Here is a 15250-nt window from a genome sequence, read left to right on the forward strand (position 1 = left end):
AATTTAATTGGTTACTATAGATTTTTATTTTTTATATTCTAATTTCAATATAAATATAATTTAATGTTTTTAAAAAATTAGAATTTAATGATTAAAAATTAAATGAGCCATGCATATATATTATGAAACTAAATCGGCATAAAACTAATGTGATATTGAAATTTCTGTTTTGCCTTAATAATTTTTCTAATTAAATTGAAATTATGCTTAATTCTATTATAATTTTTATAATTATGCATTATTATACTTATTTAGAGTAAAATTATATTATTTTTTTAATAATATTATATATTATATATTTATTACATATAAAAAATAAACAACGAGTATAATAATGTGCATTGCACGTTAATTAATAACTAGTTGAAATAAAGAGGGTAACTCCGAGTTGACATGGTTGGCAAATAGTGTGCATTTCACGTTGTTGACTAGGGTTAAATTCTAGCTAGGGCGTGAAGAGTTATATTCCTTGTGAATCTCCTAATACTGTGGACACCCTCTTTCTTTTCTAGAATACTAGCATGGTCTGTAAAAATCTATATCATAACACCAATGCTTCCGTGTCTAGTTTCCTGTTCTAGGATTAATTCATGTATACAATAGGAACTATGTAGACAGCTTTCTTTTATTATGAATACACACAATTTCTCTTCAATTTTAGATTTCATCATTCACCCTTTGCAGAATATGGATATAGAAGTGTGATTGATCGCCCTCATTCACATCAATAAAGGTCATTCATTAGCTTCTAGCTCAAGAAATGAAAATTTGTAAAAGATAGGATGGAAATATAAGAATAACACAAGGGGAAGTACAGAGATGAGAAAGGAAACACACTTTTTGCCTCCCTAATTCCAAAATAAAAAGGACTTTGTACCCCTGCGCTGGACAGTCGTTACCTATTACTTAATTGTCAATAACAGCCATTAATTATCTTTATGTAATGGACATAATAACTGAAATAGAGATGAAATTGAGATGAAAAAGGAGAGGGAAGTAGAGAATTTGAGAGAAAGGTGCTTGATGATTCCACCCAAGCCAATTGGGTGGTATATGTACTACTTACAAGAATACATATTAGATAAGAAAATAAATTAATTCCCTAATTACAGCCTAATCATATCCCAATCCTATCGCATAATCATATCCCTAATTATGCACACAATCACTATAAATCTAGGCTATTTATAGAAAGTATTTCAACATAACTATCACCTATGTCAACATTTCTTTTTGCACTATTTAATGCGGGCAATGGTAACTGCCCCCTTAAAATATTGTATTTAATGGCTGTTATGTTATTTAACCATGTACAGTCTGCTACTATGCAAAAGACTTGTATTTAATGACTGTTAAGTTAAAACCATGCCTAGTCTGCTACTATGCATAGGCCCATGTGCCACCTTATGATTTTTTTTCTTTTATTTTCTCTTTTTTTTTGTCCTAGATGCTACTGCTTTGCCACTGCAGTTGAATCGTGGTTGTCTTCTGCTAATTCACTTTGGATGGTTTTGAGTTGGCAAACTATTGAATTCTACTTTTGTTTTGCGGTTCCAATTTGTGATGCGCTTTCCCAATAGGTCTAATATCATGTTCTTTTGCAGGCAATGAAAATAGTGAACATGCTAAAGCTTAAAGAAGAATTTGATTATGAAAGTCTATGTCGGAAACTCGAGACTCAATTAGATAATCTTACTGCAGAAATAGAAAGGGAACAAAAGTTGAGAGAAAGTGAAAAATATGAATTGGAAAAGCAGCTCAATGAATGTCAAGATTCTTTTGCTCAAACAATGAAGAATCTAGTCACAAGGTCTGAGGTAGTTGTCTATCTATCTTGTATACCATTCCCTTTCTCTAATTTATGCATTACCAAGACCTGCATATCATTTATTTCAAGTAATGAGTTAACACTTATTAATGTCTAGGTTGTGAAGAGTTTCTTTCATTGTCTTTTACCACTTTAATGTAGGCCCATACGTAAATGCTCTATGTAAATGTTCATTGTAATAGAATTCTGCCATATTCTAATATTTTTCACTGGCATGCAGTTTCTAGAGAAGGAAAATTCTCGACTGGAGTTGGAGATGAAAGATATCTTAAATGAATTGGACAGTCAAAAGAGTCAAAATGAATTAATGAGGGGTAAAATTGAACAGTTGGAAATGAGTTTGAAACATAGCCAGGTATTCCTGCCTCAATAATAAGTTTGAGCATGTTGTTTTACTTGTTAATTTTTATGAATATGCACATATTCTTATGATGCCTTTTTAATTGCTGCGTCTTTATTCAGTTGGTACTTGGTAGCAATTATTCCCAAGGAATGATGGGCGCGTGCCTTGCTAATGTAGCATCTGTAGGAATCAAGAACATTAATGAAAGTTACTGACTTGAAATGAGTGGGTCCCACATGAACCCCATTAGCAAAATATGGCATTGTTTACTATTTACCTTAAAGTACCATCCTTTCCCATGCAAGTCTTCAACACTTTTCTTTAGCTAATGGAATCATCCTCCCTGTTAGAGTGTGAATATAATCTGTACATAATCATAAGAGATTACATAATCATCGGCTAATTGATTGATAAAGGAATTTTAGGAGTTGTCTTAACAAGGCCTTGTAATCTGTATATATGCACGCTTACTTCAATGGAGAAATATACTGAAATTGCCCAATTATTCCTTATCTTATTACATGGTATCAGAGCCATTACCGTAGAGATTTACTTTTTTTTTTCTCCCTTCGAGTTTTAAATAGGGTTCCTATTCTTTTGGGTTACCCATCTAAAGTAATATTTGTCTCTCACTGCCCATTTAATTCTATCCAGCATTTTGTCCATGTAGGAAATTGAGCTTAATGTCATGCATTGAGGCTTCATTCCCATGATCCCATCAGCCTTTCGTTACAATTGCTGCCAGTTAAATAAGTATGAACAACATTGATAAAATTTAAAGGATAGGATTCAATTGCAAAATGTGAATAATTTTGGATATAATTGACCATAAGCCTTTAAAAAAATGTCTTTTAAGGCATGATAGTTAATTATAATATATGAAATTTGAATACTTGCAACTTGCCAACAAGCACGGGCCCCTATTTTTCACAAATCAAATAGAAAAAACCATGTTGAATAAACATTACTTCTGAATGTTTTGAAGCGGAAAAGAACAATACCTTGCTTGCTAATTGAAGGAAATGTATAATGGTGTTTGCTGGTGAAGACTTTTTTGTTGTACATAATTAGGGTAGGCAACCTGCAATCGTGGTTTTAAAAAAGGCCATTACATTACGTAAGGGCCATTATGTAACGGGTTTTGAGAGAGGCCGTTAAACGTTACCCTGTTATACAATGGCTTTCCCTGAGTTGCTTGCAGGTGTAACGACCATTATGGCAGTTAGGTAATGGTAACAGCTGTTACCGATCGTGAAGTAATGGCTTAAATTCTTTTATATCTTTCATCTTTTGCCCCTATTCTCATTTTTATCAGTTTCCACACTTTTCAGCAGCTTCAAAGGCAATATTTTTGAAGTTTTTCCTTCCCTTTCTCTTTCAAATTTCAATCTTCTTTGCATATTTCTCGTATGAGCTTGATCCATCGTAAACTAATGCATCTTTAAGCTTATTTCCTCTAAAAAGTTATTAAATTTTTTATACTTTAGTTTTTAGTAGCTGTTTTTTTCCTAAATTTTTATGGATTAAAGTTTTGAGTTTAAATTGTACGTTGAGCTATTAGTTTACTTGATATATAAAGATTGTGTTGGTTTTTCTTATTTTAAACTATATACCATTTAACTTAAGTTAAATAATCTATATTTAATGTATTTATGTTTATTTTGCATTTATATACATTGTTCTAAATTTAATCTAAGCAATATTATTTCATTTTATGAACTTTGTAAATTTTTTTGAAAAATACATAGCGTCAGGCCATTACCGTTATGTTACAGTCGTTACAGGTCTGTTTCCGTTACTGGTAACTGCGGCCGCGATTGCCATTTAAAACCATGCCTGCAATGCTGAAGCTAACATGAGGACAATGGGTACTTGTGATGATTTTCTTCCAAACTTTTTTTTGTCCGTGAGAATCGTCTCTTTGGTTATATTGACATATAAATGCATGGTCATGAAAACCATACTCTCAAATGACTTACAAGTGGTAGTATCAAACCTATACTTTTGATGTAGTTGAAGCTAGTTAACAATTAACACCTAATCAGTTAAGTAAAAAAATTTGACCCAGTTGAGCACAAATGCTTATGCTGTTCTTTTGATTGTTAGTAGCAGCAGCAGCAGCTGGAGAATTCTACTTATAAGAAAGTACTTGCTGACACCACTCAGATGTATGAAAAGAAAATATCAGATTTAAACAGGCAGCTTGAAGACGAGCGTGCTCATTGTAAAAGCTCAGACGAACAATTAAATTTGATGATGCAGCTCTTGAATGATGGTCAAAGATCAATTAAGGTTAATAATTCAGTTTGACATTAAGTCATCTAAATCTATACTGTGTTTTCTACTCTCTCTCCAGTCTGACCTCAAGTCATCTAAATCTCTGAATTACTTTCATTTGGGGATTTAACGTAGTTTTGCAAGGTTTCATATCTTAAAATCACAACTGCTAGAAACAAACATTTGATGTTTCTTTGAGATTCTTCATCTTTGTGCCACATACAAAAATGTCGAAGTTTCAAAAATTTGGGAAAAATTTCATCTTGCATCATTTTTTCTGAAAAGCTTTTTATTGTTTTGATCTAAACAAAAATCTAATGGTGTTTTTGTGCTGTAGCAACATGAGGCAGAAAACTCCACGTATCAGAAAGCACTTGCAGACAACACTCAGATGTACGAGAAGAAAATGGCAGAGTTAAATAAGCAGCTAGAAGATGAGCGTGCATGCACTAAAAGTTTTGAGGAACAATTAGATATGACAAAGAAGCTCCTAAGTGATAGTCAAAAGTTAAATCAGGTTAGCGTTAGTGTTTCTTATTTGTCATTGGTTGGACTGTGGCTTTTGTGATATATTAAAGTGTGAAATGAATAATGGTATGATTCTTTTAATTCTTTTCAGGTTTTTTCTCTATATTTCATGAGCATAAATAGCCATTTTGAGCTGATTTTGATAAAATTATCATAATATTTTACCGATGAGAATATAGCTTGATGCCATTTTTGTTCCTAGTAGAATCATGAGGTGGAAAATTCTACGTATCAAAGAGCACTTGCAGAAACCACACAGATGTACGAGAAGAAAATAGTGGACCTAGTTAAGCAACTAGAGGATGAACATGCCCATTTTGAAGAAGTGAAAGAACAACTCTATCTAGCCAAGAAGCTTCTACGCGATCAAGAAGACTCAATTCAGGTTTACTTATGAATAGGATAAATGAGCTCACTTTTCACATTTGCTTGATGTCTATAAACTCTGAACAATTGTGTGTATTTCCATGAAAGAATTGGTACATTTATATAAAATAAATTTCTAACTAATTAGGAATATAAATCTCTAAGATTGATCCTAAGATTGAGCTAATTATATACACTGATATGATTGGCTTTCCTTAACTCTCTCTTGAAGTTGGAACATAGATGTTAGACATGTCCAACTTATTATAATTATATTAAATCCTGGCTCCAATTAGAGCTTTTGTAAAAATGTCTCCTAACTGATCTCTGGATTTAACATGGTTTGTGGAGATAGGTTTTTCTAAATCTTGTCATGAAAAAAATGAGAGTCAATAAAATATATTTGGTTCATTCATGGAACATTGAATTAGAAGCGATATGAAGAACAACTTGATAGTCACACCATAACTGACCTGACAATGAAGACTTGAGACCAACTTCATTCAACCATTGATATAACCACATAACTTCACACACCAATTGTGCCTTAACTCTATATTGTGACATAGCTCTATTCTTTGCTTCTGTACTAGATTGAGAAATCACATTTTGCTTCTTACTCCATAACATGAGAATAACTCCTATAAAAAAACAATACCCAGTAGTAGATTTTCTATCAATCTTGAATCCTGTTCAATCTATATTTGAAAAGCATTCAATATTAGGGTGACCATAATTCAAATACAACAAACCTCATTTTGGGGCCCTGTTAAATAGCACAAGATTTGTTCTAAGGCTACCCAATGATTAGCTGTTGGAGAAGACATGAACTAAGTTACTACCACACTCATATTAGGACGAGTCACAATAAGATAATTTAATCAAACAATTCATCATCTTTTCTGAGTTGCAAATTAGGAGCCACAGGTACACTACATGGCTTGTCACCTAATTTTTATATCTCTGCCAATAAATTAAGAACATGTTTTATGAGACAGAAAAATACCCTTTTCCCATCTTACACCTTATCCCTAAAAAAAATGCTTCAACATCCCCAAATCTTTTGTCTAAAACTAAATTTTGAGTAAGGATTTTAAAGATGGAATACCTATGGTATCACTCCTAGTAATAACAATACCATCAATGTATACGACTAATAGGATTATACCAGCCATGGTTTTAAATAACGGCCGTTACGTTACGTAACGGCCGTTATGTAATGGGTTTTGAGGGGGCCGTTACCCGTTATATAACGACCCCTCCTGATTTGCATGCGTAACGGCTGTTACGTAACGGTAACGGCCGTTACCAATACGGCCGTTACCAATGATTAAAATTCTTTTATATCTTTTATTTTTTGCTCCCTATTCTCATTTTCATTAGTTTCTACACTTTTCAGCAGCTTCAAAGACTATATTTTTTAAGTTTTCTCTTCCCTTTCTCTTTCAAATTTCAATCTTCCTTGCATATTTCTCATATAAACTTAGATCCATTATAAACTACTCTATTTCCAAGCTTATTTCTTCTAAAAAGTTAGTTAAATTTTATCTATTTTAGTTTTTAATTGTTGTTTTTTTTTCCTTTTTTTTTGTAAGTTTTTGTGGATTAAAGTGTTAGTTTTGAGTTAAAATTATACTTTGAGCTATTAGTTTACTCAATCTATAAAGATTATGTTGATTTTTCTTATTTTAAACTATATGATGTTTAACTTAAGTTAAATAATCTATATTTTATATATTTATGTTTATTATGCATTTGTATACATTGTTCTAAATTAAATCTAATCAATACCATTTTATTTATGAACTTTGCAAATTTTTTTAAAAAATTTGCGTAGCGCCAAGCCGTTACCGTTATGTTACGGCCGTTATAGGTCTGTTTCCGTTACGCGCGACCACAATCGCGAACGTGGCTGCGACCGCGATTTAAAACCATGATACCAGCCTCATATTGTATGTGAATATTGAGTGGTCACGCTTGCTTTTCTGCATCCCAAATGCTTGAACAACCTTACTAAACTTTCCGAACTATGCACGCGGGCTTTGTTTTAAACCATACAAAGATTTACGAAGTGTTCTAGTTTTACACATTGGGTGAGTTCCTTGTCTGTAATTTGGATTTCTATAATGCTTTTGTTGATTTCTCAAATAACGTCTTTCTAATTGCTTAAGTTTCATTTGGGCATTGTAGTTCTTCTCTCCCTAATCAATTTCATTATTGTTATTGTTATAAGTTATAGAAAGTAAATATGTTAATATAGGAAGTAAATATTGATAGATGGGTCAGTTGCTTAATCCTAGGGATTGTATAATCATAGACTTGATTTTCCTTCCTATTTAGATACCCTCTCTCATGTATAAATAGATTGTAATTTCTATTGTGAAATACAACAAATATTATCCTTCTACATGGTATCAGAGCTTTTCTCGTAGAGATTTAATTTTTCTCTCCCGTCAAAGTTTTTTTTTTTAAAAAAAAAAAAAAATTTTTTTTTTTTGGAAACTTAGGGCTCTGTTTATTTGGATTACCCATAACGGGTACTATTTGGATCTCACCATCGCTGGAGTCGCCACATCGTTCCCTTGTCAGATCTGAGGTTTATTTGCCGTTCGGGTTTTGGGGGAGGTGTTTTTATCGGTACTGTTCATCGGAACTGTTCACGGGGGTACTGTTCATCGGCACTGTTCACGAGTACTGTTCATCGGTACTGTTCACGAGTACTGTTCATTGACACTGTTCGCGTGGTACTGTTCATCGGTACTGTTCACGTGGTACTGTTCACGCCGGGTACGGTTTTCTGATTCTGTGTTTCTTTTGTTGCTGTCGTTTTGGGTTTGTTGTCATGGTTGAAGTGAAAACCACCACCGTAACTGATGTGATTCCTATGATGACTAAAATCACGGAACACAAATTGAATGGATCTTCCAATCAAGGAATTTTGATATCTACAGATGAGTATGCACAATTCGTCCAATACCAGGCATCTCTAAAATCCTCGAATTCCTCCTCTATCACTGCAATTGCCGAGTCAGGTAACTCTACTACATGTCTTGTGTCTTCATCCTCAAAATGGGTTATTGATTCTGGTGCTACCGATCATATGTCAGGTAATTCTACCATTTTGTCCAATCTTGAGTCTCGTACATCGCCTTCTTATGTTACTCTTGCTGATGGCACTAAATCTTCTGTCATTGGTTCTGGTCATGTCAACTTAACCCCTTCTCTTTCTGTATCCTCTGTGTTATGTCTCCCTAAGTTCGCATTTAATTTGCTTTCCGTTAGTAAACTCACTCGTGCATTGAATTGTTGTGTCTCATTCTTTCCTGATCACTGTGTTTTTCAGGATCTTTCGACGAAGCAGATTATTGGTAGAGGGAGTGAGTCAGAGGGTCTTTACGTCTTGGATCAGCAACTACCTCGATCTCCTCGATCTCTGGTATGCTCCACGCGTTTAACACCTTTTGATGTTCATTGTCGTTTGGGGCATCCTTCTCTCTCAGTTTTAAAGAAGTTATATCCACAGTTTCATTCTTTGTCTACTCTAGATTGTGAGTCTTGTCAATTTGCCAAACATCATCGTTTACCTACACTGCCTCGAGTCAATAAACGGGCTTCGTCCCCCTTTGAGTTAGTACATTCAGATGTTTGGGGTCCTTGTCCTGTTGTGTCTAAGTCTGGCTTTAAGTATTTTGTTACTTTTGTTAATGATTTCTCTCGTACTACTTGGTTATTTTTAATGAAGAGTCGTTCAGAATTATTTTCTGTTTTTTGTGCATTTTATGCTGAAATCCAAACCCAATTCAATACTTCCATCCGTATATTGCAAAGTGATAATGCTAAAGAGTATCTCTCTGGGGAATTTCAATCTGTTTTGTTACAAAAAGGGATTCTTCATCAGTCATCTTGTGTTGCCACTCCTTCACAAAATGGAGTTGCTGAAAGAAAAAATCGACATCTTCTTGAAGTAGCCAGAGCTCTCTTATTCCAAATGAAGGTACCTAAATGTTTTTGGGCTGATGCTGTATCCACTGCTTGTTTTTTGATCAATCGCATGCCTTCCTCCATCCTTCATGGTGATATCCCTTATAACATTTTGTTTCCCACTAAATCTTTGTTTCCAATTGAGCCACGTATGTTTGGTTGTACATGTTTTGTTCGTGATGTTCGTCCACAGGTTACTAAATTGGATCCTAAATCACTCAAATGTGTCTTCCTTGGCTACTCTCGACGTCAGAAAGGGTATCGTTGTTTTTCTCCTGATCTGAATCGGTATCTTGTGTCTGCGGATGTAACATTCTTTGAGTCCACTCCATTTTTTCCGCCATCATCTGTTTATAACACCGAGGGGGAGGAAGATGACCTCTTGTTATACACTGTTCGCTCTTTGTCTCCTCAGACTACTCCTACACCTTTCGCTCATGTGCCAGGTCGCCCTCCCATCTTTCATGTGTATTCCAGACGCTTAGAGGACTCTGACTCCGTTCCGCTACCTGCTTCTTCGTCGACAGATCCTGCTCCCACTGATCCTTCACCGTCTGATTTGGATTTGCCCATTGCTCTTCGCAAAGGTAAACGTACTTGCACTTATCCTATTTCATCTTGTGTCTCTTATGATCAATTATCCTCCTCTTCTCGTTGTTTTGTCACTGCTTTAGATTCTATTTCAATTCCCAAAACTGTTATTAAGGCTTTGTCCCATCCTGGTTGGCGTGCTGCAATGGAAGAGGAAATGATGGCCCTTGACACTAATGGTACTTGGGAGTTGATGTCCTTGCCCCCAGGAAAGCGGGCTATTGGGTGCAAATGGGTGTTTGCAGTAAAAGTAAACCCTGATGGATCTATTGCTCGCCTCAAGGCCCGTTTAGTGGCCAAAGGTTATGCACAAACTTATGGAGTTGACTATTCTGATACATTCTCTCCAGTTGCCAAGCTCGCATCTGTCCGATTGTTTATTTCCTTGGCGGCTACTCATGATTGGCCCTTGCATCAACTGGATATTAAAAATGCTTTTCTTCATGGTGATCTTCAGGAGGAGGTTTATATTGAGCAACCACCTGGTTTTGTTGCTCAGGGGGAGTCAGGTAAGGTTTGTAGACTTCGAAAATCCCTTTATGGCTTGAAACAGAGTCCTCGAGCATGGTTTGGCAGGTTTAGTGAGGTGGTCCAACAGTTTGGAATGAAGATGAGTAAGTGTGATCACTCAGTGTTTTATAGAAATTCTGATAGTGGAGTAATTCTGCTTGTAGTATATGTGGATGATATCGTTATTACAGGAAGTGACATTACTGGCATCACATCCCTAAAAGAATTTCTTAAAACAAAGTTTCATACAAAGGATTTGGGTTCCTTGAAATATTTCTTGGGAATTGAAGTTATGCGATGTAAGAAAGGCATCTTCTTATCTCAAAGAAAATATGTTCTTGATTTGTTGGCAGAAACAGGAAAATTGGGTGCTAAGCCTTGTAGTACCCCAATGACCCCTAACCTTCAACTTACCACAGAAGACAGTGAGCCATTTGCAGATCCTGGAAGGTACAGAAGATTAGTTGGTAAGCTGAATTATTTGACTGTGACTCGTCCTGATATTGCATATTCAGTGAGTGTGGTAAGTCAGTTTATGTCCTCTCCTACTGTTGCCCAGTGGGATGCTCTGGGACAGATTCTTTGTTACCTTAAAGGGGCCCCAGGGCGAGGCCTATTCTATGGTAACCATGGGCACTCAAATATTGAATGCTTTTCTGATGCTGATTGGGCAGGCTCGAAAGTTGATAGGAGGTCAACTACTGGGTATTGTGTTTTTGTGGGAGGTAACTTGGTCTCATGGAAAAGTAAGAAGCAAAATGTGGTCTCCCGTTCTAGTGCTGAATCTGAATATCGAGCCATGGCACAAGCCGTTTGTGAAATCTTGTGGGTACGTCAACTGTTGGAAGAAGTTGGGTTTTCAAATTCGGTGCCTGCTAAGTTGTGGTGTGATAATCAAGCAGCTATCCACATTGCCTCCAATCCAGTATTTCACGAGAGGACCAAACACATCGAGATTGATTGTCATTTTGTTCGTGAAAAGGTTCAACAAAAGATAATATCAACAGAACATATCCGAACTGGAGAACAATTAGGAGATATTTTCACTAAAGCTCTAAATGGGACTCGAGTCGATTATATATGTAACAAGTTGGGTATGATTAACATTTATGATCCAACTTGAGGGGGAGTGTTATAAGTTATAGAAAGTAAATATGTTAATATAGGAAGTAAATATTGATAGATGGGTCAGTTGCTTAATCCTAGGGATTGTATAATCATAGACTTGATTTTCCTTCCTATTTAGATACCCTCTCTCATGTATAAATAGATTGTAATCTCTATTGTGAAATACAACAAATATTATCCTTCTACAGTTATTTTTTTTTTTTGGAAGCATGGCTTATCTGAAATCTGTTAGAAGATTGAAAGGGAAAATGTTAGTTTGATATTTCCTGAAAATTGGTCTTCAAAGGATAATTTTGACATTCTTTTTTATGTTTTGCAACTGTGACAAAGCAAAATTGTTTCCAAAGCTCATTATATATTCTTGGCTTATAATTAATGATTGTGGTAAACGTGTTAAATTGTTTTTTTAGCACGACGATAATTCATACCTATTACCTACTTTGAAACTGCTTTCTAGTTTGTATGTTTGCACAAAAGTAATCCATTTTGAGAAGTTGATCGCTCTATTGTATAAATGAGGTTTTGTGATTTCTTGCATCAAAAGTTTGCTTCACATCTTCCTGTTGCACGTACATATTCTATTATATTCTAATTTCTATCTCTCAAAGTGTGGAAGCCACTTTTTTATATTCAATGAAGATTTGGACATTTTTTTTTAAGTGAATACCTAAAACATATAGTAACTTGCAAAGCAGAGAATGGTTGAAATGAGACGTCTTGACATGGAAGATTATGTATTTTAATGCACTTGGCAAGGCTTTTTTAGGCCATCTGTGCTTTTGGTTCTTCTCATGCTTCATCATTTGAGCTTTTACTCTTTAGTAGTTTTGGAGGGAAGCTTTGACAGCATTGTACTTTGTGGATTTGTAAATAGTCATTCTTATATATGTAATTGCATAATACTTGCAATAAATTGATAATAGAGTACTCAACAAACTTATTATTGTTTCATCATCGCATTACTCTATCAGAAACATTAGCATGTCTGTGTATTAGACTTTCTACTGGGTATCATCTTCCATCTAGTCTATGCATCATTTGTATTAAGTCTCAACAAGCCTATCTAGGCCAGTCTCAACAATCCCAATATGAAATGTTATATGTTTGTTTTTTTTTTTATTATTATTAAATTTAAAACTACCTATTATCTATTGCATTTTCAAATTTCATTTGAAGCTTCTACAATTTTTCTAATTTCTAACACTTATGGTATTAATCTTGATGTTTATAATTTTATGAGTTTGACATAAATTATCTACTTAAAAGAGCACCTACCATTCTGATACAGTTTTTACTATTTGTTGAATAATATAGGATCTGGAAGAGACTGAAGAACTAAGGGTCAAATTAAAAGAAATATATCAACAACATGAAATCACTCAAACTGAACTCCAATCTTTAAAGTCAAACAACATAGAGTTATTTCGTGAGAAGGTATGCATTGGTCATTAAATTGGGTGGTTCCAAAATTTTCAATTACTTTTAATTTGATTCTCTTGGCATGACTATTCCATCTATCCGACATCTTATGTTATGTTAGACCCATGAATGTGTTCTGACAATTGAAATGTGCCAACTTGACATGAAGGCGACATTAAATGAAGAGGTTTGTGACCTGAATAGAAGACTTCTAGACGAAGTGAAGCAAAGGAAGAGCATTGAACATGAGTTGGCCAAACTAAAGAGAAGTGAACTTGAAAGTGATAATAACTTTGAGGTCAAATATACTATGCATTTTAAGCTCTACTTTATAGTTATTTTCATACTCTAACATTATAATGCGTTCAGGATAAGCAATCATGCATGAAAGAAAATATTGGTAAAGGATCACACAAATCAAATCCTTCAAGGGTGATACTATCTAGTCAGAGGGCTACAATTGCTAAGATATGTGAAGAAGGTAACATTTTTGTATCTGCAATATCCAAATGTATGTTATTTTTGTTTCTTTATATTTAAATTCTTGAGACATATTGAGTTACAAGTTGTCTATTTGCTCAAATTCAGTTGGACTACAGAAAATATTACAGTTGTTGATGTCGGAAGACTCTGATGTCCAAATCCATGCGGTGAAAGTGATTGCCAATCTTGCTGCAGAAGGTATGCTACTCCTTACACGGAGCTGACTTTAATATCCTTTATGTCTTTCAAATCTTTATTTTGTTTATTTTTGTTTTATAAAATTTTTAGTGAACTACGCATAACTTTTTGAGACACCATGTGCTTCCTTTTCAACTCTTTCTGCTTCATATTTCAATAGTTACTTTTAGGCTTTCCTTTCCTTGCCTATATAATATTGTTGTATTGCATAGCTTATGGATTTTTGCATTCTTCTTCCTTTTCATGGAATTCATTTTCTTAATCCTTTTGTAAAGAAGGAAATAATATGCTTGAATTTAGTTATAGAAACTGGTGAGGAAAAAGAAAGGGAGGTAAAATTAACTAACAATCGTTATGACAACCTTGCTTATTTTATGCATCCCAGCCTTCTACTTTTGACTTGTGAACTCATTTCAACTATTTGGTTAACTTTCAGTTTCATAATATCTACTTCTTTGTATTTTGCAATATTTATATTTGTGAGGTACTAAGTTAGCAATTTTATGATTGTTTATTGTAGATGCATCTAAAATTTTATATTAAACCCTCACATACAACAAAATGGATGTTGTTAATAAAAGGGAAAGGATTGCTAAAAGAGGAAAGGGATTAATCGAAGAGTTGCGACTATAAAACGTTTAAATTTTGGGATGAGTGAGGCAGAAATTGTTGAACATCTAGTTAAAGGACTTTGCTACAACTGTAATGAGCCATGTTCTATCAACCATCAATGTTAAAAATTATTCTGGGTGGAATTGGAGGATCCAGGGCCTCCTATTATCAAACCAGATAACAGGAGATAAGATTGAGTACAGCTTTTTCTCCATGAAGGGGGGGGGGGGAAGGTTGTGGATGTGCATTATCTTGCTACTTGATAGTCTCTAGTCAAAGTAGTTGCAACAAGTAAGGGGTCCATATCTTATATCTAAGCTTCTAGCTTGTTATCTTTAGTTCAATTTTTAAATTTTAGTAGAAGGTTGCAAGTTTAAGTCTTTGATTTGATATATATCTGAATATAACCTTTATTATAAAAAGGCAATGAATTTTATGAATAAACCATTTAGAAAATGTTGTTCTTCAATTTATGAGTAGAGAATTCCCTCTCTCAACCAGTTCTTAACTTAATTCCACAATAGGTTCCTCAAGGCAACACAAGAACATTAACAAATGAAAGTCAACATGGCATGAAGAAGATTTTCCAGTTAGTCAATCTGAGACGGGATTCTATTCGAGGGAACTTAACAATGAAGCTATATGGTGATCATGTGAAATTTTTTAATGAAGTGAAGTATCTTCCTAAATTTAAAATAAACTTAATTTTTTTGGGTAAGTTAAATTGGGTTATGGGTTTTCCATTCAAGGGGAAGTTATGATAGTCAGCGGTTGTGCTCTTTATTATCATGAAAATCGCAAAACTCGGAGTAAAAGTCTCTAGAAATTAGAAGGAAGTACATTAATTAGAAAATGCAAGTTGAGGCAATGAGCAACATCAAATATTCAAGAGTGCAAGGAGCAACTCAAGAAAAAGTTGGCTTCTGTACAAATTGTGAAGACTAATTTGATTTGATATTGAATTAGAAAGTAGAATTAAAATTAAA

The 15250-nt window shown here is 34.3% G+C and overlaps 1 protein-coding gene across 5 annotated transcripts in view; it reads left to right on the plus strand.

Moving 5' to 3' along the window:
- The window catches only part of LOC110615210 (kinesin-like protein KIN-UC), a 41636-nt gene that overhangs the window by 8527 nt on the left and 17859 nt on the right, over window positions 1-15250 (plus strand). For 2 of the 5 annotated variants that reach the window (XM_043956891.1, XM_021756975.2), the window contains exons 9-17: window positions 1605-1817; window positions 2049-2183; window positions 4281-4463; window positions 4786-4965; window positions 5182-5361; window positions 12867-12986; window positions 13141-13269; window positions 13341-13452; window positions 13560-13652. In XM_043956891.1, coding sequence (XP_043812826.1) covers window positions 1605-1817; window positions 2049-2183; window positions 4281-4463; window positions 4786-4965; window positions 5182-5361; window positions 12867-12986; window positions 13141-13269; window positions 13341-13452; window positions 13560-13652 — 1345 coding nt within the window. The remainder of the gene's footprint in view (window positions 1-1604; window positions 1818-2048; window positions 2184-4280; window positions 4464-4785; window positions 4966-5181; window positions 5362-12866; window positions 12987-13140; window positions 13270-13340; window positions 13453-13559; window positions 13653-15250) is intronic. The other 3 variants (XM_021756976.2, XM_021756977.2, XM_021756979.2) reach the window with 3 other exon arrangements.

The sequence above is a fragment of the Manihot esculenta genome, chromosome 5 (genome assembly GCF_001659605.2).
Source record: "Manihot esculenta cultivar AM560-2 chromosome 5, M.esculenta_v8, whole genome shotgun sequence".
Lineage (NCBI taxonomy): Eukaryota > Viridiplantae > Streptophyta > Magnoliopsida > Malpighiales > Euphorbiaceae > Manihot > Manihot esculenta.